This window comes from Colletotrichum lupini, chromosome 8 (genome assembly GCF_023278565.1).
Source record: "Colletotrichum lupini chromosome 8, complete sequence".
In the NCBI taxonomy this organism is placed as follows: Eukaryota; Fungi; Ascomycota; class Sordariomycetes; order Glomerellales; family Glomerellaceae; genus Colletotrichum; species Colletotrichum lupini.
This window is the reverse complement of record NC_064681.1, coordinates 59,037-86,199: the sequence shown is the minus strand read 5'-3', so window position 1 is coordinate 86,199 and position 27,163 is coordinate 59,037. Positions and strand designations below refer to the sequence as shown.

Here is a 27,163-nt window from a genome sequence, read left to right as displayed (position 1 = left end):
AAGTAAAGTGAGACGAAGAGGTTGGACGACAAGAACGACAATCGAATGGATGGATCAGCGAGGGCGGGGGAAGTGAGGGTCACGGGCTTCCAGGAGAAGTGGTGGGCTGGTTTACTGTGTAGGTATACTGCAGTAGGTACTCCGTACTATGTAGAGAGGGGCGCAGCCACACCTCAAATAGACAGGGTAGGCGCCAGCGGTCGCTCAGCCAACCACGGTCTGTCCATAGGCCCGGAGGGACAAGAGCCAGCCAGGGCTTCGGCCCACTAAAGAAACATTCATTCAGACTCGTGAGTGGGCACACTCAGTTTGCGGTCAGCGATTTGTCGCTGGTCTTACTTAGATTGCAGTCGCAAACGTGTCCCAAAAGTGAAGCCCCTCGAAGACGTCCGGTTGGTAGACGAGTAGCTGGTGTAAGGAGGACGTTTAGCAGTGGTGACTCGAGTGCCGCCTAGGTAAGGTACCATGAGCAAAGCACCGGCTGCTTTTCGGGGATTCATTCATCTGCGGTCTCTGCACAGCCGCTTCCTTATGCACCCAACTTAGGTACTCTTTAGCACCTTGGCCTCCGCCATCTCCAACGGTCTCAGCTGGTCTCAGCAAAAGGCATGGATGATGGCCCAGGTTTACGTATTGTACGATAGAAAGGCAACCAAGGTAAGGCAAAGTCAAAAACAGAGAGTGGTGTTTGCATATCATGAGCTTACTCTGTACAAGTACTGCGTACGGCTGGAGAACGAGAGGCATGGATCAGTGGCTGCACAGAAAGGGCCGCTCTTTCCCTTGTTGCCCCGGCCGGGGACTCAAAATAAACCTGCTTGGCTCGGGCTGCCTTGCTTTTTCCCAGCTTTGCAGCGGGCCTTTTGCCCCCCGTCACTGTGGTGTGGTATGTGCCTCTCCTTTCCCCTAGTCTGCTTTTATTTTTCACTCCGAGAAAACTACCTAGCCGGATACCAGGCGGGTCTGGTATTGCCTGGGCTTAGGTTTTTAAGGTGCAAATGCAACAGCATTCACTCCACTCTCTCAGTCTGATCCCATCATCCTAAGGCGCCCCCCTGTCCTGGATGACGGCACTCGGCAAAGCAGATGGGGTCAGGGAGGAGTCCCGTGAGCACAGGGGCTGGGGCTCGGAGGGGAGGCAGGTATAGCTAGGTTCCTCCTCCCCAGATTCCAGCTTGGAGGGACAAGGCTGGGCCGTTGTTATCGACGCACCATTCCCGTTGTTGTCGAGACTCATGAGGCCATATATGGTATGGAGAACGGGTGCCAGTGAAAGGAGGCGGCGACCAAACCAATTTGCCAAGGAAGGATATCTGTAAATGGCTATGGCAATTACTTCCTCCCGTGAAAATGCCAATCTGTCCCCAATCTGTTCACACAAGGGAAGAATATGGCTGAGGAAGGAAGCATTCACGAGAGGTTACGGTACCTAGGTACGGGGTGCTTTACATTGAAGGTACCTTTGCTTCAGCTGTGCCTGCCCCCGTTCCTGCCATCCCATCCTGTTAGAGCTTAAAGGCCCCCCAATTTGTCTCACACGCGGCGCATTTTGCCTCTTTTCGCAAGTCCCGCGGTATACATAGAGTCTTCCAAGGTACCTACGTATATCGTCGTTGCAGCTTCGGTACTACGGTACAGTCCCTCTCCACTGATTGACGTCGGGTCGTCCATTGTCTTCATGGGCCAAGATTGAAAAGCCAACATCCACGAACACAAGACCACCCAAGCCACCGTCCATCGTGCTACCCACCTTATTGTATCCGTATCATTCCTTCTTTTCTGTCGAATGCCTCATGCCCGACGCCGACAACAATCCTTCCAAGCCTTGTCTTCAGCATCTCCAAGGCGAACCACTCCAAACAACGATTCCTCCGGCTCCCGCTTCCTGCGCGCGCACCCCGCGGGCAGATACCAGTACTCGAGCTCCTCGACAACACTTGGAGACGGGTCGCAAGCCAATACGAGCAAGCGCAACGCCAGACAAGGGAGCCGCACGGGTGTACCAAAATACGAACTTCTTACCTGGCGCTGCTGCGGGCGAAACACCTAAATGCCCAGCCAGATTTTCCGCGCCTAACACTCTCGGGGGCTTGCTTGCTCACCATTTTCGCTCACACCCCATTCACCTCAACATCTGCCTTTTTTCTCCCCCTTACGGTTTCTGGCAGAGCGAAGCCCATTTTGACGGTTTGCAATCTCCATACACCTAATCCCACCCAGGGTTTCGAGACAGTCATCTCAAAAACGCGCGATTCCTCGCCTCGACATTGTCGCACCGGTAATTCCCCGGCTTCTCGCTGCTCGCCCGTTCGAACAAACAAACGTGCCAAACGTCTCTGCGACTGTCCCACGAACTTCCTTTTGTACGCTCAACCATCGCCAAACTCGCCGCGACACTACTTCTACTAGGCGGAGGCGACTAGCTTGCGTCGTCCGCCTGCCGGCTTCTCAATCCGAGTCACCGGGAGACCTGGTGCACGGAGGTTAGTGTTTCTTTCCCTGCTTCCCATCTGCATCACCTGTTCTCCATGCACCTCTTCAATTTGATGCGGTCTCTTCCCGATCTCGCTGCAGTCGCTACGCTGGAATGATTAGGCGGGCTTTTACACATGCCGATTTCAGCGAGAACCGCACTCACAATTAAACAGTTGTTGTTCCGAGACATTTTGAAATTGCACCCGCATTCCTGCAACCGCCGCACGCATTAGCCGGCCATCCTCCAAAGTCGACTCCCGTCTACCCAGCGTCCCTCGATTTCTCCGCTTCCCTCATCCACCACAATCGAGCAGAACTTCTTGGCTGTTGGTCAGTCAACCATTCAACCCACGAGGGTTGCGAGACGTTACCTCGAAAATATACATCCTGCCCGAAACATGCCACGATACGACTTTGAAGACGGCCGCGATGCCGAGCGAGAGCCCCTAGACCAGGCTTATCGGTCTCATGCCCCCAATCCCCCAGAGTACTACCAAGATAATCAGTACCACCACGGCGCGCCTCATGAATACCATCATGATCACCAGTACTCCGAACCCAATCATGACCCGAACTTTGGCCGCATGAGAGCTGAGCGGAGGAACGATCGCCAGGGACCACCACCGGCTGCTGTCGGTGCCGTGGGCGGTGCCGCTACAGCATATGGAGCTCATCAAGCCGTATCCCCCATCGACAACTCTCCGCAGGTTCCGGTGCACCGCGACTGGGGCCCCGATCGTTATGCGGCTCCACAGCAGAGCAATCTGAATCCGAATATCACACCTGGCGCGGATAACTTTAGCGATACGGCATCAGGAGGTATGGCTGGTATCGCTTACACCGTCGCCGAACGTAACGCCAGGGAGAGCGGGGTTGGTGCCATGAGAAGTGCTGGCCAGACCCCGCGAGGACAGTCTCAGCAGCCCAGTGCACCACCGCAAGCTTACAGTCAACCGGGAGGCGACGTATACGAGATGAGCAATGCCGTCCCGCGTCCTTACCAAGGTAGCTACCAAGGCAGTCTTCCGGACCGAGACTCCCACTCCAGCCTGACGGCTCTCGGCGGAGCTGGCGCTTCTCCGGCCAGGCTATCCCCATCTTCGAGCCCATACGGCTACAACGACTATTACAACGAAAACCCCTACTACCAACGACACCCCCAACACCTTGGCGTGGTGGATCCTAACTCTATCGCGGACGATGGTGATGATGGTCTCGACTACGGCAAGCCCAAAAGTGGACGAAACTCGATGCTTAGTCTTTCCAACAGCGATCGAACAGGCAAGACGAAAGCAGCTGGCGCAGCCGGCGCGGCTGCTGCGGGAGGTGCCGCAGCAGGATTGATGGCGAACCGAAATCACAGCGGCTACTACGACCCCAAGGGAACGGCCGAGTATCAAAACGGCAGCGCCATTGACCTCAGCTCACCAGAGAAGAAATCAGAGTGGATGGCGCAGCAAAACAAGGGACGCAGAAAGTGGAAGTGTTGCATTATTCTCGGAGTGATCCTCCTCATCGCCGGTGCCATTGCTGGTGGCATTGCAGGTGGATTAATTTCTAGAAACAGTCGCGACGGCAACAGCTCAGGAAATGGACAATCAGCAGACGACGACAAGAACTCCAACGGTGACCTCAGCGCCGACAGTGCCGAAATCAAAGCGCTTATGAACAACAAGGAACTGCATAAGGTGTTCCCCGGAATGGACTACACGCCTCTCAACTCCCAGTACCCCGATTGTTATCACAATCCTCCTTCACAGAACAACATCACCCGTGATCTTGCTGTTCTCAGTCAACTGACCAACACTGTCCGCTTGTACGGCACAGACTGCAACCAGACGCAGATGCTTATTCACTCAATTGAGCAACTCAAACTGGAGGGCACAGTGAAGATCTGGTTGGGTGTATGGCAGGATGGCAACAAGACAACCAACGCGAGACAACTTTCCCAAATGTGGGATATTCTGGACCAGTACGGAGACAAGCATTTCGAGGGTCTCATCGTCGCCAACGAAATTCTGTTCCGGAAGCAAATGACCGAGTCGGAACTGGGGACTCTACTCCAAGAGGTACGAACCAACTTGACCAGCAAGGGACTTAGCCTGCCTGTGGCAACTTCAGACCTGGGCGACGACTGGACGGCATCTTTGGCGTCAAAGAGTGACTACATCATGGCCAACATCCACCCGTTCTTCTCTGGAACCAACGCCAAGGACGCAGCCATGTGGACTTACGCATTTTGGGAGAATCAAGCCGGTGGGTTCTTCAAGTCGGACAAGAAGAAGAACGTGATTGCCGAGATTGGTTGGCCGACCAAAGGTGGCACAAGCTGCGGCGATGGCACTGCTACGGGCTGCCCCAATGCCTCAGTTGCCGGTATCGACGAGCTGAATGAGCTGTTGGACAAGTGGGTCTGTCCCGCTTTGACTAATGGTACCAACTACTTTTGGTTCTCGGCCTTTGATGAGCCATGGAAGATAATGTATAACGAAAAAGACAAGAACTGGGAGGACCAATGGGGTCTGATGGACGTCAACCGCAAGGTCAAGTCTGGCGTCGTTATACCGGACTGCGGCGGCAAGACGGTCTGACACATTGATGCCAGATGACTGTTACGAGACTTGATGTATGGATGGATGAAGGATGATAGTCAAGCCCTGCATCTGCTACTCAGCGATACGCAGCACTGTACATGACGGAGTACTCTGGAGTTTGGGGGCCTAAACATGCCCGGCTTGAAAGCTGCCGGCATCATGGTATGATGTTTTATACCGTGTACACCATGTCGGTGATTGTTCGTATGGGTTAATTCACACTGTATTTAGCATTTGATTGATCGGAAAGAATAGATTAGTTGAAATGCTTCGTGTGCCTGCTCGTGTTCTCAGGTTGGCCCCCCCCCCCCCCCCGCCCCCTCTCGATTGGCAAGCGCATCGAATCAAGGATTTCGACGCTCAGGCAACTTGCATCGAATGTAAGAAAGCCCTAATACGGCACTGGGATCTGCGTCATGTCAATAGATGCAGTGCTGGGGCTCTCGACCTGTGTACCTCCAATGCGTCCGGGACAGGCAACCGAGGACAACACGGGCCGAGGCGGGGAGTGCGGGGCGGGCCCTGATCGACATGATTTCTTCCGACATCTCCGGCTGGGCCAGGGATTGCTTCATCTTGCTTCATCCACAGCACTTGACCTTTTCAAATTTGCATCATTTCGACGCAACTTGCCCCTTCTGTGGTTACATTCTCCCCAAAACCTGCAGCAGATTGTACAATTTTCGCATTCCCTTGAGACTCGCGCCCTTGGACAGAGACCGCGTTCACGGAGTAACCGTGATGAAGGTCCGGGCGCCGCACCCTTTCCTCTTGTTGTTTTTGGCCAGCAACAGCGTCGTAGAAGGAACAATGAAGTGGAAGAATCTCACGAGGCCGACGCCCAATGTCCCGCTAGCGCCCGTACCACTTCCTGAGCCTGGGGCTGCCCGGGATGGCGCAGAGATTGTGAAGCAGTTGACGGGGTTGTCTCGGTCGAGTATGAGTGGTGGCCAGGGTGCGAGACTGGATCTTGTCAAGGTTATTGAGCTTGAGGGGGAGTTATGGGAGCCGGAGGGAATTGTGAGGCTTGCGGGTGGTGATATGGAGGGGAATGACAGAGAACGAGATCCAGTGGACGTTGATGATGAGGAGAATGGTGATGAGGAAAGGTTTTGGGTTTCGGCAGGGGAGTATACCGTCCCGACGGAGAAGTATCCTGACGGAAAATGGATTGATGGGACGGATCGGAGTGCCGGGGCGGGCTTTGCGCATTTCGTGGTGTTTGACGGGCGCGGAAGACGTGTTGGGGACTGGGTTGTTTCCGAGGAAGGGGACTTGGAGGTAAATCTCGACTCAGATATTCTTTTCACCCCAGTTCTCTCTTCTTTAGGGGCCTGTGTCACTTTGCAGCCCCCTTGAAGTCAGACGGATGGCTAACGAAGGATGTAGTATCATAACGGAGGGATTGATTTTGATGGGCGACATATTTGGGCTACGCTCTCGCAGTACCGACCGAATTCGACGGCAACAGTGGTGAGGGTTAATCCGGTCAGCGTGGAAATGGAGAGGGTCTTCCAGGTGGCGGATCACCAGGGTGGGATCGTGCATGATGTCCACAATGGGACGTTGACGACATTGGGGTGGGGTGGGAGAGTTGCGAGGAGATGGGATATCAGCAAGGCCGGGATGACATGGGAGGGCGAAACTGGCGGTGGGATAGGAAAGGGGAAACAGGCTCAACTTGGCAAACGGGGTGAAGTGGATTACAATGGGGAAGTCGACGGACCTCAGACAACAATCGTGAATCCTTCACACTGGATCGATTACCAAGACTGTAAATCTCTCGGCATCGTCGACGGGAGGCATCTGATGCTTTGTTCCGGCATCGCGATGCTGGCGCCGGGGTTGGAGGTGGGTGGGTTGGCGATTGTTGAAGTGGAAGGGATGGTTCCTTTGTGGGAGGTGCCGTTCATGGAAAGAACAGGGGTTATGCCGTGGACGGGGGATGAGGACCACATAGAAGCGAGCATGGGGAGGAAGAGCGTGTTGATGACGAAGAACCCGATGGATGTTGCTGTCGTTGGGGGACGAGTGAGGCTGTATTTTGCGCCGGAAGAGGGCAAGAGTAGAATTTTTGTTTATGAGGTACGTGAGGGGTGATTTGTGAGGACGTTGTGCGCGTGCTTGGTGTGGTGTTCACCTTGCCAAAACTCTTCACAGTTGTTTTAGATGGGGAATGAGAACCGTTGGGTTGTTCATATGTATCCTTATTTATGTCTGATTGGCAATTAGCCATGATGAGCAACTGTTCCGTTTTCATACGTAGGCTTCACAGAAGTTCTCATCAATGGTGTCTCGCGCTGCTCTATTGGTGCTCAATGTACGATGTAGACGAAATAAACGTCGTTTTCGCACTGAGGCTTCCTATTCATACTTGCTACGTAAAGATTTGGAGGACGTATTCATCGTAGGTGTCTATGGATGGTCGCCAGGGTACCCGGCGAAATGGAGAGGATACAGGATGCTAATGAACTCTGATCCTTGGTAAACTACGCTCGCAAAGTTGTCAAGCTTGGTCGTTCGGGAAAGTTTTGCTGCACGAAGATGTCCCTCGAGGCCGTCAATGGGTTCGTTGCTGTTGCTGACTGTGAGAGGGACAGACGCTTCGGGGAAGTTTGAGATGATTGAAGAGTCTCAGATGTCGTCCTGCTGACGAGCGAAGTGGACGTCGTGGTGGATGTCAGATCCTCAAAGAAGATGGAGCGTCAGACCACGCCTAAAGCTGTCGAGGATGTGGGATGTAGACACACGAAGGGAGGAAAAGGACAAGCTTTGTGACTCAAAACATGCGCAATTTCAAGCAGACCATCTGTGAGATGACGCTTAGTTATGTTGCCATTGACTCTGCAACATTCGTGCTGCCAAGATCTTTCCGTTTGTGGCATGTAGAATTGACAAAGTCAGGGTTTAATGCGTTAATAGATATACGTGTCATTGCATTCTGGCTCATGTGCTCGTGCGGACATGGAACCATACAGAATGAGAGATCCATTCGGCCGAACAAATTTCCAAAATTTTGGATTATCCCATGTCGTAAACAAGCCGACTTGATTGAAGAGCAGGGAGCAAGGGAGATGAACACCCCTGGGTCCTCCAGAAAATGCTAGTCGACCTTCCTATGAGGCAACGGCATGTCTAAGAAAAGGCTGCTTTTTTTTTCTGAGACTGTATCTTGACTCTCATATGCATGTTCCGCGAGAGTCCTCAGAATCTGACACGCAAAATGATCACAGGCTGAAGCATCACTCAGCACAGATCGCCATAGCATCTTATCCTAATCACACATTCCTGTTCAGAGAGTTGCGGCTCGGGCCGTCGGATGAGTTGATCTACCAGCATTCACCCAGTTTGAGAAAAGCTGTCGGTATTCCCTGGGAAGAACAAGAAGAAGGAATAATACCTGGGATGCGTGGGTCTTGGCGCCTTCAGATGAGCTTGTTTCTCTGGTTGACCATGTTGATGTGCGTCGTAGCACGGCGTGGGCCGCAGGTGCGCTTGCGCAACATCTGAGGGAAAGGTGAACAGGGCACACGGATGGAGCCTTTTGGCATCTTCCGAATACGATCCAGAGAGGCCTGTAACTTGATGCACTCGTGTCCCCATCCTGTGCACTAGCGCTACTCTCTGCGATTCGGCCCGTCTGGGAAACGCCTTGATGCCTCGACTTAGCTTCCTTTTATTTATTTCTCCTCCCTGTTCTATTTCTTTTTCAATCAATCATTACTTGTGCCAATGGAGGGTCTAGCACGAATGCAGCCGAACCGAAAGAAGACGAGAGACAAAAGGCTGCAAGTCTGGTCTCAAACATAGAGTCATGGCTTAGAAGTAGCACCCGGGTGCAATAATAGGAATTATAGATGTACGGGAGTTCAGACTGGGAAAACCGGCCGTAGGAGGTGAGGGAAGTTTGAGCGAAGGGGACGATGAGCCCCCCTAGCCCGGTTGGTTCTATGACACTGTTCAAAGGGATGAGACAGTTTATTGGAAAAAGCATGACCAGGTGTTACTCCAACAACAACATCGTTCCCGATGATCAAAGCTGGCAAGCGCATTTCACCAATCAAACGTGACGAATTTGTCAATGAGGGCACGGAAAGAACTTGAGCTAAGACAGAGTTAATAGGGGATCTGCAAAGCTGCATGCCTAGATCTGAGCCATGTTCGTTCCACGGACTGTGCCGAGGTTTAGCATCGACTCGTCCATGACGATCTTTTGATACTAAACTATGGAAATAAGCGCGAATCAACTGGGCGTCCGCAAGTTTGTTGTCACCTATGCTGCTCCTGGACGAGCTTATTAGTTCTCCGAAGAGGTGATTGGGCACTTGAACGTATAGCATAGCGAAATTAGACGTCATAACAAGGGCGCAATACCACGAGCGTTGCCGACGGAAGTCCTTTGTCCCGCGCGATAGTCTGAACACTACTCCCTTTTCAGACAAGACTACCTGAGAGAATGCTGATATTGGACAGCCACTGCATGGATGCTGCGTGCGTGGCGGACAGGAATAGCATGTCGGTAATAGTTTGGAATCGTTCTTAGCACACGGCCAGTGTCGGATTGGAAGTCCAATTCGACCGCGGCATCCAGCCGACTGCGCAGGGGCCAATTGGGGGCCCTATTTACGATTATCGTAGCCAGCCCAACCTACGGTTGGAACCTCCTTTTTACACCTACTACGCAGATATTCATATAGTTCAATTGATCTCTTCGTCAACTACGGTTCGAACCAACTACCCTGTAATAGGGATACCAACAGCCAGGTTCTTTTGTCGTGCCCTCCCGATCCCCAGACATGTTATTGCGGAGTACATATCCGGGGAAAGTACAAGCTCAATAGGTACTATAGTGTCTAGTGGTTACGCTTCAGCGCCGTTGACGACGCCATTCCCGCGGACCGATACGCTACACTCGGGATCAAATCTTCCCGCATAGCCGTTTCCATGTCGCTACCACTACTAAATATTCCCCGGGAAGAGTGCGTCGACGAAGTGTCGTGGGCATTTATTTTGGAACTATGTCATCATTCCGAGATTTGTTCCTGTTAAATGTAGTCCAACGGACTATGTCATTCAAATATATTGGTTATAAAGTCACCGTCTTCTCATCACCTCAAGCCTTCGTCGTCATCCAGAGATTCTCTAGCTGTTTCTTTGGCCTGATTTTTCTTCACAACTTCACATAACACGGATACTTACTTGCTGCTTATTTGCAATGAGGTATCAATGTACATTGCCAGCCTTGCTGGCCGCCTCAGCAGCCGCATTTCCATCTATGGCAACAAAGGAAGATCTTGAAATTTTGATCAAGCGCAACGCAGAACCTGAAGCCAACCCCGAGCCACAGATCCTCGGCGGAATCATCGGCTCACTCACCAACACCATTACCGGACTCCTCGGCGCTGTGGCTCAAGGGGCATTAAACCCTGCAAACAAGCGTCCCGAACCAGGCTACGACTTCATTGCACCTGGCCCCAATGATAGCAGAGGACCCTGCCCGGGTTTGAATCTGCTTGCGAATCACGGCTACCTGCCTCGTGACGGCCACGTCAACCTGGGCCAAGTAATTGAAGCCACTGCTCGCGGGTTCAACATGGGTCCTGATTTGTCAACTATCCTCGGTGTTTTTGCTGTCCTCACGGACGGAGATATCGCAACTGAGTCTTTCTACTTGGGATCTGGCCCAGGGAATGTTGGCGGATTGAACAGGCACTCAACAGTCGAGGTGAGACTATGAGTTGAATTCTGGCTCGTGAAATATGTCTAACCTCCCTCTTAGGCCGATATTTCACCTAACCGAGAAGATTTCTACAACGGATGTGGCGATGCTCACCACCTTTCATCCCGTCTGTTCAAGCAGAACGTTGACATCGTAGCGAAGAGCGGAACGAAGCAGTTTGATCTGACCAACATGGGTACACAATACCAACAACTGTCCATGTTCTCTCAGAAAAACAACCCTTACCTCTACTACTTCCCTTTCCCCTTGATCGTCTCTCTTGGGGCTTTTGCCTTCTACCCTAACGTCAGTTCCTTCCTTCTCTCTAATTCTCTAGTAGCTACTAACATCTGGCGTCCAAGTTCTTCAGCAATGGCACCTATGGACTAGGAGGTGTTGCCAATTATGAGTCCATCTCCTCTATTATCGGAGCCAAGTACGACTCCGCCACGGGGGAATTCCAGTACGTACCGGAAACATGGCCCGCCAACTGGTACCGTCGTGCAACGCCGTACACTGCAGTTCAGACAGTGCTGGAGGGTCTCCTCATCTACCTCCGCAACCCTGTTACTCCGGCTGTTGCGCAGCTTGGCACAGGAAATCTGAATGCCACAACTCTGCTGTGTGATGTTTACCAGGGTATCAATTCACTGGTGCCACTCTTCGTCGCCGGGACTACGGAGCAGGTGGCTGCCGCGACTACATGGGCTATTTCCAAGCTTGACCCCTACTTCGGCAACACCGTTCTCGGTTGCCCAACCAGCGTTCTCTCTCCAAACGGCCCTAGCATCTTGTTCCCTAATGCCAACCAGCAGGGCGGTCCGCTCAATCCCCCTCCTAGTGTGGCCAAGCATATTGGTAATAACGTATACTATAAGACGTACTTTACTTCGGCACCGGTAATACCGGCGTGCTAAAGTATCTACGACAGAGCATGTAGGAGAATAGTTCTTTAATGATTTTGTGCTTCTTTAACGATAAACCCCCTTTTATATTATATACTTATAAAAGCGAAAGGATCTATCGGATTGGAAGTCTAATTCGACCGCGGTATATAGCCGACTGCGCAGGGGCTAATTGGGGGCCCTATTTACGATTATTATAGCTAGCCTAACTTACGGTTAGAACCTCTTTTTTATACCTACGTAGATATTTATATAGTTTAATTAATCTCTTCGTTAACTACGGTTCGAACTAACTACCTTATAATAGGGATACTAATACTAATTAGTAATTAAATTTTACTATCGTAGATCGGTAAGGTATCTCACTACGTAGAAAAAACGACTTCTTAATACCGCACGGGATAGGAGATTTATACTAATTAACTTTATAGAAGTAAATAAAAAAGGAGGCGATTCTCGAATACTATACGGAATTAAGTAATCGTAGCCTTTTATTACTTACGAGAGGTCGACGTTTATTATATTAAACTACGCTAGTCGACGGAACTACTTAGGTAACTAGTATTTTACCGTCGCTTTAAGTAGCCTTTTTTATTAAATAACTTCCCCGCGGCCGGCCTGCGATTAGAAATTAACTAGCTAAATTAGTAAAAGGAATTCCCTATATAACGACTACCTACCTAATTAACTAGCGCGACGAACGGGCTTAATAATATAATATAAAAAAGTACTACGCGATCGAAGAAGGGGATCTCTAAACATAGATATTCTTACTTAGCGACGAAAATAACCCTATAAGAGTTATTAAGCTAAGAGATCTATAGTATATAAAAAAGTCTATTACTACGGGGATCTTATAGGTACGCCCTTAAGCCCGCGATCTAGACGACCTCCTCGTAGCTCCCTTAACTACCCCCCGGGTATTACTTAGGAATATAGTATAGGGGACGGTCTAACGAGGGAGGAGGGGATTTAGAGGTCCTAATAATATCGAGTTAAGAGTATTACGGATCTTAGAGATTAACTTAAGAAGAAGGCGGCTACCCTAAAGTGGTCCTACGACCTCCCGCTAGAGTTACTATTAGCCTAAGAAAAGGCTAAAAAGACGAGGATCTAAGGGAAAAGAAAAGAATCCTCTAGAGGGCCGCTAAAGGGCTTCTTTTTATACTAGCTTACGGTATAAGATTACTAATTTTAAAAAATCGGTAACCGGTAAAGATCCCGAGACTAATTACTATATCTTACTATAGTAATATAAACGTCTACTGCTACTATTATTAAAAGGAACTACTAGAACCTACCTTTTTATACTAAACGAAAAGGAGGATCTTAGTAGGTACGATAGTTAGCGATTTAAAAAGGTAGTAATAATTATTAGAAATAGTAAAAACGAAAGTAGTAGCAAGACGGCGAGAGGAAGCGGGAATCTCCTAGACCCCGATAAATTCGTTAGGTAGCGAAAGTACGGATTTACTACGACCGGCGCGCGGATTAGATATATCCCCGTTAAGATTAAATACGCTAGCGACCGCTAATATAGGCATAAGCTAGAGCACGACCCTTAGCGAGTTAAGGTAAAGAAAAAGAGGACGAAACCCGATCCTAAATAGAATCCCAATCCCTTATAAGTAAGTAAATATTAACCCGGACTATTAGGGGACGTAGATATATAAAATCGCAGATTAGCCTAACGGCGAGTAAATTAACATAGTATTAATCTATTTAACTAAAGTTTACGAGAAAAAGGGGCTATAGGGGTAACCCCTATTTTACGAGATCGTAAACGACCTTAGCTATTAGCTAGACGAATAGTTCGTAAGCGTAAGCCTAGGAATCGTAAAAGCGGTTAATAGATTCCTTTATAGGTAAGGGGTACTACTAGCGCAATTATAATCGTAAGAACCTTACGAAATCCTAGTAATAACGATTACGGAGGAGGAATTCGTAATATGGACCTAGGTATAAGTCGATAGGGCGTATAATCGCTTTAACAAATTTAGAAAAAGGGTAAACGACCTAGATTTCCTTTTTATAATTACTAATGGCAATCTGTCGTTGTAGAAGGATATATAGAGGCAAAATATAGTACTAGAAGTACGATAATTGATAATTCCGCTTATTTCGATCTATAGCTCGTCGCTATTACTAATACGAAATTCGGTGCTAATTAGCTAGTAGGAAAGGAAGTAGACTACCTAAAGTTACTAATAGTACGTAGCGACGTAGGGATCGTATATAAATATTAAAAATCTAGCGGCGAATACGAGGTAGTTTATAGACTTTAAAAAGATCTTCCCGAAAGAGAAATTGTATTTTAGAGGGAAGTATGAGGTCTTATAAGAAACCCTAACGATGTTTTATAATTATTACGAAAAAGTCGGAATTAAGGAATACTAGTACTATTCGGTAGTTAATATCGTATTCGTAGGTAAAGCCTCTGATTATTATTACGAAGCGGTGCGTAATCTTAATTAAAACGACTTTCTTAGTATAATTAATATAATCCGAAGCCGCTTCGAGACTTATAATAAGAACCTAGAGCTCCTATCTAAGCTACGAGCGATTTTTTTTATATCTATAGCTAGGATAATAGAGGGCAAATCGCGAGTAGAAATCCTCGAAAAGCTTATCGATCGAATTAATAAGCTAGTAAAAACCTAGCTAAATAAGGGGACTAACGAGCGAAAAGTTGGATATTTTTATACCGTAGTCTAGCGCGTTCTAGAGGCGAAAATAACTTTGTACTAAGTACCCGAAGACTACGAGACGCTTTACTCGAGGTTAAGATCTAGTTTTAATATTAAAGTAAGAATGCCGCGCTAAACTTACTTTTAGGCATACGACGGCCCTTACTAATAGCATTAGGTCGACCGAACGTATAATAGGAAAGGAAAGGAAGCTAGGTATGGTAATCGCTAGTAGGGAATCCTAGATTCGTTAAATAAGTAGAGATTTAACTCGCGAGCAGAGTAACGGAAGAAGTAGTGTTTTATTTATAAAAAAGATAGATATTAGTTAAGTAACTACTCCGAGGAAGAGCGTGCTAAATCGTACGAATAATATAGAAAATCGAGGGTAGTAGATAGTAAAACTAGCCCTTATTAATTTAACTAATTCCTTATTATATATAAGGGCAGATCCGGGGGTACGGAACCTAGCGAAAGTAGCTAATTTAGCGGCCTAAAGTACCCGTACTCTATAGGAGATTTAGAAGATAAGGAAGATCTTACCCCTTATACTAACGAATTGGATTATAACGAAGTCGATAATATTAACTACTCTTTTTTTGCCCCGTTAGCTTTAGGAGGATATACGAGGCTAAACGAATAAAAGGTAGTAAAAGCCCTTAATAAGTAGGCTTTTATTTATAAATAGTAAAGGAAGGTCCCTTAGACGATGGATATGGAGGTGGGCGAAAGGACGAATCTAATAGCATAGAATTCTACTCTCTTAATATTTAAAGAAAAGAGATAGGGTGCTAAGTAATTTTAGGAGTAGCTAGAGGGGTCCTTTTTATACTACTTAGATTACTCAAATACTAAGCTCGTATAGGCATTCCACGCGAACGAAAGGTACGGCCTAGATAATTTCTATAAAATTATCCTAGATACTAGGGCATTATAATAGTTAATAAGAGGAAAAGGGCAATTCTAAGCGCTATAGAAAATCGTGCTAATAATGCTTAATACGTTAATAGCGGGTATTACGAGAATTAGCTTCGGCCTAAGTAAAGAAATCGTCGCCCTAAGTACGATAGAAGTAGAGACGCACTTCGGAACGATAACTTTCTATATCCTACCCGTTAATACCCTATTTCTCCTATATCTAAAAAATATGGATCGACTAGGTATTATATTTAATAATACGAGGAATAAAATCTCTAGCCATAAGCACTTCGAAATAGTCGAACGACGATGGGGGTACGCGTTTATAAAGCTTACTAACGATACGAAGTCGATTAATTACCTAACGGAAAGTGAGCTTAAATAACTATACTAAAGATTTAGCTACCCGTCGGTTGCGAGGCTATATAACCTTTTAAAGTATTTAGGTAATAATAATATCGAAATAGGGGCGCTAGAGTAGTTAACGAAAGTATATTACTAATGCTAAATAAATGCGCAGAGCCTACGCAGATTTAAATTTAAATTGCGTAATAAGCTTAACTTTAATTAGGAGATCGTCGTCGATATCTTCTACTTAAATAGTTAACCGGTCCTATATATAATCGACGAGGCTATATTATTCTAAGCAGGGCAATTCCTACGGGATCTGTAAGTAAAAATAGTATAGGTAGCTCTATAAAAAAGCTAGATTGATATATACTAGGGACCGCTAGACGGTATTAGAACCGACGCTAGTATTAGTTTTAAGTTAGTAAAATTTAAGGAAAATGCGACGGCCTATAGTATATAGTTAAAAGTCGTGCCCGTCGAAGCGCACTATAGTATTAGAAAAGTAGAAAGGGCGCACTAGTAGTTAAAAAGAGCGTTTAAAATTATTAAAGAGGAAAATCCCGATTCTAACGACGACGAATGCCTCTAGATAGTACTTAAATGCTATAACGATACTATGGGGCCTAACGGGCTTATACCGACGCTTTTAGTATTTAGAGTATATTTAAGAACGACCTTAGCCTCGCTACCGTTACTAGACGTAAGCTAGCGAGTTTAAGTAGTTAAAAAAGTAATACGGGCACTGCGCGAGGTAAGCGTAAGAAGGTAAGTTAATAAGGCAATTACTACGCGCAATAGGCCCGATATAGGGGTTAATTTAGATATACCCCTAAATTTAGATATACGAGTATAGCGCGAAATTACTTAATAATAGGCTAGGCTATATAAATTAATTTCTATTAACGAGCGTTCTTACGTAGTCGCGAGAGATTGCGACTAGCTACTCGAGGTATTAATTACGGTAGTTAAACTATATTATATAGATCCTATCGAAGTAATTTCTAGCCTATAAGAAGAAGAAGAGCTAGGGGAAGCTATATAACCCGCGGTAGAAGTATAAGAAATTATCCTTAACGAAATCGTCGTAGTAGTACTAATAGACGATAAAGAAGAGGAAATTACTAAAAGGGTACTAATACGTCGCGGGAGATTATAACGGTAAGTACTAACGCGGTAATTTATTACTAGCGACGAGGTAATTAATACCTTTTATATAGTAAAAGAGAAAGCCGATTTCGAGCTAGTAGTTAAACTACGTAAGGAAGGCGTAATTATAACTATTAGAAAGCCGTATAAGGGATTAGATCTTATTAAAATAGATACTCTGCGCGATCGAGGGGTCTATTAATTTATCCTCTACGATCTAGAAAAGTATATAAACCTCCGTATATTTAAATCGCGAATGGTTCGTAAAATTAAAGGAAAAGGAATACCCTAACTATACGAGAAGTTTAGATACGTAATTTAGGGGTACGGCGATATTAAAAAGGCGACGCTGCTTATATAATTACCTACTATATAGCGTTGTAGCTAACGATTAATAATGGTACTAATAGTATCGTTGCGGAAGAAGGGATACGAGATTTAGAGCCGTGATATTACCTAGGCATATACCTAATCGGCTACAGGGCTTATAAAGAAAATCCTGGCCCATTTACCGAAGGAAATGGCTAGTAAGTACTTAGAAAGCACGATTATTAAAGTGCTTAAGCTACTATATAGGCTCGTAGAATCGGGTACCTATTAGTGGGCTACTTACTACGATTTTTATATTAATTAACTATTAATAGTTACCTCTACGTACGACCCGTGCTTACTAGTCGCGGAGTACGAAGGCGACTAATTTAGGATCATCGGAATATAAACCGACGATATATTAGGCCTATCTGATATTAACTTTATAAAAAAAGAGGATAAGGAGCTTTAAAAAGCGGGCTTCGTAGCGAAGCTAAAAGAGGTCCTTATAATAAATACCCCCCTAGTATTTAACGGCGGGATTTTTATAATCGAAAGGGAAACCGTCGTTTTTTAGTAAAAGGGGTAGGGTAAGAAGATTAACCTCGTTAACCCGAACGTAATTAATATTAAAAAGCGGTATAAGGCTAAGCTTATGCGAGGGGTATATATTATAAGTATTTATTAGCCCGAAGTAACTTTTAACTACGCTAGGGTAGCGTAGGCTATAGATCTAACTAAATGAGACGTCGAGGTACTTAATAAGCGGCTTAAGTAGTAGTAAACGAATCTCGATCGAGGTCTCGTTTACTACCCGATCGACCTTACGATTAGTAAGCTCTACGTCTTTATTAATAGGTTATTTACGAATAATAACGACTTTATTTTATAATTAGGGTATATTATTATCCTAGCTAACGAGAGTATGGGCGAGAGCGAATTTATTATATATAGTAATATAATTTATTACTCGTTAACTAAAAGTAAGTGGGTAATAAGAAGTGTATTAGCGTCGGAGGTTTATGGTATAGTTAACGGCGTTAACCTCTTTTATACGATTTTAACGACGCTAAGGAAGATTACTAATTAAATTAGCCTTTTACCTATTCTAACGGTTATTTATACCGATTCTTACTCGCTATACGAATGCCTTATTAAATTGGGAACGACGAAGGAAAAGAGGTTTATAATCGATATTATAGCCCTTAGGTAATTATACGAAAGGCGCGAGATACTTGAGATCCGTTAGATTAATAATAAAAATAACCTCGTAGACGCTTTTATAAAAGTAGTACTAAATAAGGGATTGGAGTAATTCGTGGGTAGTGGAAAAGTTACCGTACGAATAGAGGGATGGGTTATATAAAAAGAATAGAAAAAAGGGGGAAAAGGAGACGACTTAGTAGACGGGCCCGAGGTCGAATTATATTTCTAACCGTAGCGGTTAAATTAATAAAAGAAAGAGAAAGTTAGTATTAGATTAGAAGTTTAATTTAACTGCGGTATATAGCCGACTGCGCAGGGGCTAATTGGGGGCCCTATTTACGATTATCGTAGCTAGCCTAACCTACGGTTAGAACCTCCTTTTTATACCTACGCAGATATTTATATAGTTTAATTAATCTCTTCGTTAACTACGGTTCGAACTAACTACCCTATAATAGGGATACTAATAGGATCCTATATTAGGCCTCGCTAGTTAGGCCTCGTTGGTTAAGGGATAGCTTAGGGGGGTATAAAGAGGGGGACTAAGTAATAAAGGAGTAGCTTAAGTATATATAGAGCGCTAATAATATACCTCGAGGGAAGGGTAGATTTTAGTAATTCCTTTTTTAGACCCTAATAGTAATTAGCCTCTATGAGCTTCTTCCCTATATTATATACCTATTAATAGTTTAAAATCTCTACTTACGAAGGGGACTAGGCTAGAAGCTTAAAATGCTAATAAGAACGAGACGTAGTAAAAGAGCGTAGTTAGTACTATAATAATAAGAAAAAGACGACTCTTTTTTATTAGACCCCCTAGAGTCGCCTCCTCCTTAGTAAACGATATAAGAACGAAGTATAATAAAATTATTAACATAGCGGCGACGTAAAAGGACCGCATCGCTAGAAATATTAATAAATTTTAAATAAAATAGTAAACCTCTTACCCTTACTCACTAATACTTAAACCGAACGATAAGTAATAGGCTAGTAAAACTATAGGAATAAAAACGATAATTAAAAAAAAAATCCTTATCGTAACGTACGAAGAGCGCTTATATAGAAAACGAGTAGATTTAGAACGCTTATAGAGCTCTTTAAATAGCCCGGCCCCCGCGCTAAGGGCTACGGTTTTAGCTATAGCGGCCTCGGACGTTAGTTTTAATATAAACGGAAATATAAACCCCCGGACTAAGAATAGTTCGATAAATAAAGCCGTACTTAAAGCGCCGCTCGAGTAACGATAAAGTAATAAGTTTATACTATTTAAGCCCCTATTTACTAGCTCCTTCCTAACTTAAATAAGCGCCGTAAGTAGAACGTTTATATTTAAACCGCTATCCTTTTTTAATTTATTATATATTAGTAAATCGGTACGGGATCTATAGAGCTTCCTTTTTAACTATTACTATCGCTTCGACTTATAGGCTTAATAAATAAGAATAGACTACGATAAAATAATATATATAATTAGCTACCTAAGCGGCGGTATAAAAACCTCCTAAATATACTATATCTTTAACTACTAAAGGACCCCTAGTTTTATAATAAACTAGGTTATATAGGAGGAACTAAAGACCTTCTTATAAAATAACCTATTTAATCTTACTAGCCGAGGAATAGTAGCGAGTATATAACTAAATAGTACCTCGTAAAGTTAAAAAGAGAAAGTTAACGAGTTCGTTAGCCGTATTAATAAGCTCGAGATAGAATTAGAATATGTCCCGATAGAGAAATAGAGGATCTCTACGCTAATAAGTAAGCTACGGCCCGAACTATACCTCGTAATAATATTATAAATAGAACTTCCGCGGACTTACTTATAGCTAGTATTGCTAATAAGACGTATCGAATAATCCTCGCTATTAGTAAGGAGCCTACGAACGTCTTTTAGGTAATATTTTAATTTAAACTCGAACGAGCTAGCGAGAAGATACCGGGGCGCTAATAAGTCGAATACATAAAGAACACGCCGTAACTTACTTAGTAAGGATACTACGTATTATAATTATAAAAAGACTAGCTATATTATAAGGGATTGCCCGCGACCGCGGGAGTAGTATTAATAGTACTATAACTATAGTAAAACCGGGCACCTTATTAATAGCTACCCGAGCGTTATATATTATAAATATAACTAGAAAGGGCACAAGGCCGCTAGCTATTAATTAGACCTCGCCCTAGCTAAATAGCGCGGATTAGTAACGAGCTTAAATACTATTTTAATAAGAAGAGTAACTAGCGATTAATAAGGGCGGCGCTTAGACGTCCCGACCTATATATACCTAAACTGCGCATAGGAAAAGCTAAGCGCCCTTATCGATTTAGGAGCAAAAGGGAACGTAGTTAGTATTGGGCTACTTAATAGCTTTAACGCTAATCTACGAATTTACCTATTACTATAGCTAGTAAATATTAAGGGTAAATAGATAGAGACGCTAAGAAGCTACTACTTACGGCTTCGAATTACTAATAATAACTACGTAATAAAAATATAGCTATATCGCTTTATAATAGCTAATATTATAGTACTTACGCTTATCCTCGGTTTTCCTTAGCTAGAGGATGTCGACCCGCTAATTAGTTAGAAATAAAAGAAGTAGTAGTATCTAATTTACGAATAATATATCCGCTTAGACGCCCTAAAAAGGGGGCTACTAAACGACTTAGTTTTAGTAATACTCGCGTATATTATAATTAACCTAGTTATAAATAGCGACGTAGTACTAGCGAGCGTAGCCGAGGACTAAAAGCTACGTTACTAAGACTTTAATAACTTATTTTTAAAAAAAAAGGCTATTTCGTTACTAAATAGAGCACCGTACGATTATTATATTAAGCTAAACGACGCGGCGCCTATTCCCTAAGGACCTATTTACCTATTATTAAACTATAAGCTTAAGATCCTGTGCGATTATTTAATAAAAATAGAGGCTAGGGGCTAGATACGCCCCTCTATAAGCCCGGTAAGAGTACCTATCCTCTTTATACCTAAAAAAGGAGGAGAGCTATAACTTTACGTTAACTATAGAGCGATTAATAAGATTATATAAAAAGATAGAACGCCGTTACTACTAATTAAAAAGATATTAAATAAACTATTTAATACTTCTATCTTTATAAAGCTAGACCTTAAGAACGCGTATTACTATATACGTATAGCCGAGGGCGATAAGTAGAAAACGGCTTTTTATACTAAATACGGGTAGTTCGAGTACTTAGTCGTACCTTTCGGGCTAACTAACGCGCCCGCGACTTTCTAAGCGTATATTAATAACGTTCTAAGCGGCCTAGTTAATACTATTTATATCGTATACTTAGATAATATTTTAATATATAGTAACGACTACGTAGCGTATAAAGAGCACGTACGTAGCGTATTATAGAGATTATAGTAATAGAACCTATATCTAAACGGTAGTAAATACGAGTTCTATATATCGCGTATAGGATTCTTAGGGTATATTATATTTAATAAAGGTATAAAAATAGAACCCGCGCGCACCGAAACTATAGCGAATTAACTACTTTTAAAGAGCGTTAAAAATATATAGACGTTCCTTAGATTTACGGGGTTCTACTATAGATTTATTAGTAACTATACTAAAATAACGGCACCTCTAATAGACTTACTAAGGAAAGCAAAACCGGGATAATTAGAGCTATTAATATTAGCCGTAGAGTCGTTTAAAAAGCTATTAATAATATTTACTAACGCGCTAATATTACGACATTTCGACCCTACCCTACTTATACGGTTATAAATAGACGCTTCGGCTCGAGCTATTAGCTTAGTAATTACGTAATTATTTAAGGGTAATTAGTACCTAATTACTTATAAGTTAAGGAAATTAATAAATACGGAGAGCCGCTACGGTATAAAAGACGCGGAGCTACTAACTATCGTAAATATATTAAGGAACTAATAATACTACCTCGCTTATAGCCGAGATTAGGTCGTAGTATTTATAGATTATTTTAACTTATAGTTCTTAAATATAAAAAAGAGACTAAACGGGAGATAGCTGTGCTAACTAAACGAACTCGTAGCGTTTAATATCGAGATTAGGTTTAAGCTAAGTATAAAGAACCTAGCGGATAGACTATTATAAAGACCTAACTACGGTAAAAATAATAATAATAGTAGAGCGGAGGAGTTATTATTAAAAATAAGAGAAGACCTCTATAACGCTAGAAATATATAAGAGCCCCTTAGAGTTATAATAATAAAGTATATAAAAACGAGCCGCGGGAGCGGCTCCTAAGTAAAAAGGATAGTAAGTATTCTAAAAATAGAACTAATAGTAGTATAAAGAAATAAATAAAAGAGGTTAGGAACTCTGGTTTAAAGGAACTCCGAGGAGTACCTTAAGAAGCGTAACGGGGCTACGAGCTTAGGGCGTTAGAGTTATAGTATAGTACTTAGAGAGCTACTTAAGCTTATTATTAAAACTATAAATCGCGAGTTACTCGTTTTATAGGACTCCGACGTAATAGGAGTACTTAAAATAGTATTCGGTAAGGAGGGGTTATTAATAATAAGTTAACTACGGGCTGCTTAATAAGAGGATGCTTTTATAAGGAATAGGTAGTAAACTAAAAGGAACCGACGGCCTCGCTTAGCTAGAAAAAAGTAATAATAGAGCTAGGTATACGACTCTAAAGGGTTACTATACTATGGCGGCCGCGCCTACGTATTATTATATAAGGGGCTAAAAAGGGAGGTTATCGAAGTATATTATAATACGCCTACGGCGGGATATTATAGTATAAAGCGGATAATAGTACTACTAAAACGCTACTATTACTAAGATAGATTGAGTAAGGATATAAAAAGTTATATTAATACTTATATAGTATACTAGCGGACGAAGCCTCGTTACTATAAGCTATATAGCTTATTACGCCCCCTACCTACCCCGGTTAAGTTATAATAAGAGATATCGCTAGACTTTATTACGGGCTTACTTATATTAATTACGCTAATCGGGAGGCGCCCCTACGACGCAGTACTCGTCGTAATAAACCGATTTACGAAATATAGCGTCTATATTATTACGAGGACGACCCTTATAGCCTAGGGATTTGCAAACCTCCTATTCGTAAAGATCTTTACTAAGTTTAGAATACCTTAAGGGATCGTCTTTAATAAGGGGTCGTTATTTATAAATAAGTTTTAGACTTATCTCTACTACCTTTTAGTAATAAAGAGGCGTTTTAATACTGCGTTCTATTTATAAACGGACGGTTAGATAAAACGGCAAAACTAATACTTAGAGTAGTACTTTTGCTATTTTTATACTTAGGACTAATTAGATTAGGCATAGCGTCTTTACCTAGCCGAGTTTATATATAATAACGCTTAGTACTTAGTAATCCGTAAAGCGCTTACTAAGGCCCTACTCGGGTTCTTACTTACGTACCCTATATTAATCTTAACGGGGACTCGAGACGGTATATAGAATATTTTAGCCGAGGAGCGTGCGGCCCGACTACGAGCTAACTAAGAAGCTCTACGACCCCTTATATAAAAAGTACGTAAGATATATAAGTAATAAGCTAATAAAGCTAGGATAGATATATTATATAAAATAGGCGACTAAGTATTATTATTAAAAAAGAATATTAGGAAGTAGCGTCCTAGCTAGAAGTTAGCTAATAAGTATCTAGGCCTATTCGAAGTTAAATTAATAGTTAGAACGGCGGGGGTCGCTTATTAACTAGACATACTAACGTAGTATAAAATATATAATATGTTCTATATATCCTTACTCGAGCCGTATTAATACCGCGAGGAAGCCCCTTAAAAGCCCTTACTTATCGGGGATATAAATAGGGAGCTACTTTACGAAATAGAAAATATTATATAATATAGAGGGCCGAAGAAGAGGCGATAATACCTAATCTAGTAAAAAGGATATAGTAGCGACGAAGATACGTAAGAGCTAGCTAGGCATATTAAAGACGTAGCGTTAATTAGTATATATAAAGAACGAGTTTTAATTAGGTAGCGCGCCCTAGCTCTTAAGGAGCCTAATAACGTAGCGAACTAGCTATTAATAATAAAAAAAAGGGGCTATATAGCTACGACTAAGTAACGTAAACGCGCTAATTACTAACCGTTTCTCTAATCCTTACGACGCGCAAAAGGACCGCCCTTATTTATAGAGGGACCGCCCTTATATATAAAAGGGCCGCCCTAGTTATTATCCTAGGGGTCGTTACGGAAGAAATAATCTCCTTATTATTAGCGAATTTATAAATAATTAGCTACGAATACGGAGCGTAGGCGGGGCGACTATATATTAGTTAGAATGTTATTAAAGCAGCGTACTTCGTTATAAATAGTGCGAAGTAGTGCGATTATAGCGTCGTTATAGGATAAAAATGTAGCGTAAGAGGAGCTCGTAGTTATTTTATTATTATTATTATTAATAACGGGGGTCGAGCGGGCCTTTTTACTAGCGCGCTTAAGTACCCTTTGCGTATTATTAGTAGCGATTTAGTAAGTTTATTAGAGCTATAGAGTAATATTAACGACCTAAGTAGTAGCGATAATAGAGCGATAACGGAGCGATAAACCTCTAAATTATAGACGTTACTATTAGAGGCGAGTGCGGTACTCTAAAGGGTTCGTATTATAGATTCTGCGGACTTAGGGACCTAAGACGCTATTAGTATAATACTTAAAAAAAGCGACAGAGTAGTAATAGTACTAAGTGCTTATTATATTTTTATAAAAATAGTTCTGTGCGGTATATTTAATATAACGCACGCTAGATCTTAAAAAAGTATTAAATAAAGGAGCGAACTAGGGGCTATAAATTACTAACCTAGCTAATTATAATACTCGGCTTTTAGATTAAGCGCCTTATATATAACGTAAGCGGGGTAGGGGAGCGGGTATACCTAGCCGACCCCGATCTTTTTAGCGTTCGCTTTTTTTTTTTTTTTAATAAGAGTTTATAACGGTTAATATAAATAGTATATAAGTAGTAATATACGTACGAGGTTAGGGCGAATAAAGGGGATATCGGGCTTTTTAAGTAGACCGCTACTACGGCCGCTATTAAGTATACCTATAGTACTAATAACCGTTTTATTATTAATAATAGCGACGCTACGATTAGGGGCTATAGTTATATTAGAATAAGTTAGTAGCGACTACGGAACGACTCTAGAAAAGACTTACTTAGGCGCGGGGAGTATACGAGAATAGGGATTTAAGAAATATTCGTTAGCCGTAATATCTACGTAACGAGGGAGTAGTATAGACACTAATAAAAATAAGAGACTATATATAAAAAGGATAATTACGGATAAAAAAAAAAAGAGAGAAGGAATTCGGAATTATAGTAGCTTAGAAGGGGGTTAATATTAATAAATAAAAGTGGGGCGACGACTGCCCAGGTACTAGTAGTCGTAAGGACGGTTTATAAATAGGAGCGACCTAGGTATAGAATTATGGGGCTATTATCTAAAGTAAGGGGTCTATACTCGGGCCGATAGGCGCCGCTTATACCCGCCCTCGTACTATATATCTAAGGACCTCTTAAATAAGGGATTAACGTAGCGTATATAAACTATAAATAAGCTTTAGGATAAAACCTAGGGGAGGAAGCACCTTATTAAGCCTTGCTAGTTAGGCCTCGTTAGTTAAGGGATAGCTTAAGGGAGTATAAAAAAGGGGACTAAGTAATAAAAAAGTAGCTTAAGTATATATAGAGCGCTAGTAATATACCTCGAGGGAAGGGCAGATTTTAGTAATTCCTCTTTTAGACCTTAATAGTAGTTAGCCTCTATGAGCTTCTTCCCTATGTCGTATACTTATTAACATCCTAATAAAAATATCTTATATTTTCTCTTTTCCTATTTGAAAATATAAGGATATTATGCTATGTACTGATATTATCTCGCTAATTATAATAAGATTATATATAAAGAAGCTTTTTAGTATAGCTTATGCTAAAAACATCGAGATCGTACGTAACCCTTTAATATACGAAGGAAGTATTATGACCCTTGCGACCGCAAGGACTTTTTATTTTTCGGCTTCTTATCGTTACTTACTTAGTTTTTATTTGATAAGATTATAAATGCATGGAGTTTTAAGCGAAAAACACTTTGATTTGCCTAAAGAGGCTGGGATCTGAATAGATACTAGTCCCGAAGATATGAGGTGGTTGTACCTAAGTCCCGTCCCGAGGCCTCGCCTAACCTCGTATAAGATTATTAAGCGATGCTACTAGTATGATAATATCGTGATGTTATAATTAGCTAAAGATAACGAATAGCTAGAACCCTAGAATAGGTAGGATAGATGGCGGCTAATGCGTTCTAAGTTAAATCGACCCGTATATGAATATAGAGATGTATATTACTGGAGTAGCTCGTTGCTGGCGGGAATAAATGGATATATTATGTAAATTGTGTAGCTTGTGCCTTTTGACTAAACTAGTACTAACGGGGTGGAACCCGTATTGAAGAACCCTTAACTTTATAAATGCAATTATATGAATGCTCGGGGTCCTTTGCCGTCCCGTTTCTTAATTGGTGACTTTAAAACGGATAATCGGTAGATAAAGTTTCCGTTTGTATTCCGCCCGTAACTAGTTATAATCCTAGACTGATTAGCCTTAATTAGTTAGTTAGTGGTTAGATCTAAATGAGACGCTAAGCATAGCTTATGATGATTTATCCGCGCTAGTAGGGATTTTTGTGTTAAAGGATGACTGGCGCTACCCTGAGTTGCTAATGGAGATCCCGAAAGTGAGCGCTTTTTAAGTCTGCCCCTCCCTTAGAAACCCCCTCCTCCCTCCTAGGCGCGCTAATACTGTCTGGTACTTATGTTAG

General features: G+C 43.0%; 3 protein-coding genes across 3 annotated transcripts; all 3 read left to right on the top strand.

Moving 5' to 3' along the window:
* Window positions 1-2,873: 2,873 nt before the first annotated feature.
* Window positions 2,874-5,066, top strand: CLUP02_14510 (endo-beta-1,3-glucanase; the record flags this gene model as incomplete). The annotated part of the gene is made up of 1 exon (XM_049293438.1): window positions 2,874-5,066. One exon carries the CDS (start codon window positions 2,874-2,876, stop codon window positions 5,064-5,066), a length of 2,193 nt encoding a protein of 730 aa, XP_049150584.1.
* Window positions 5,067-5,495: 429 nt separating this feature from the next.
* CLUP02_14509 (uncharacterized protein) lies at window positions 5,496-7,169 on the top strand (the record flags this gene model as incomplete). The annotated part of the gene is made up of 2 exons (XM_049293437.1): window positions 5,496-6,350; window positions 6,516-7,169. 2 exons carry the CDS (start codon window positions 5,496-5,498, stop codon window positions 7,167-7,169), a joined length of 1,509 nt encoding a protein of 502 aa, XP_049150583.1.
* A 3,175-nt stretch (window positions 7,170-10,344) lies between these two features.
* CLUP02_14508 (uncharacterized protein) lies at window positions 10,345-11,705 on the top strand (the record flags this gene model as incomplete). The annotated part of the gene is made up of 3 exons (XM_049293436.1): window positions 10,345-10,794; window positions 10,849-11,094; window positions 11,151-11,705. The coding sequence occupies 3 exons, from the start codon at window positions 10,345-10,347 to the stop codon at window positions 11,703-11,705; spliced, it is 1,251 nt and encodes a 416-aa protein (XP_049150582.1).
* Window positions 11,706-27,163: the final 15,458 nt, after the last annotated feature.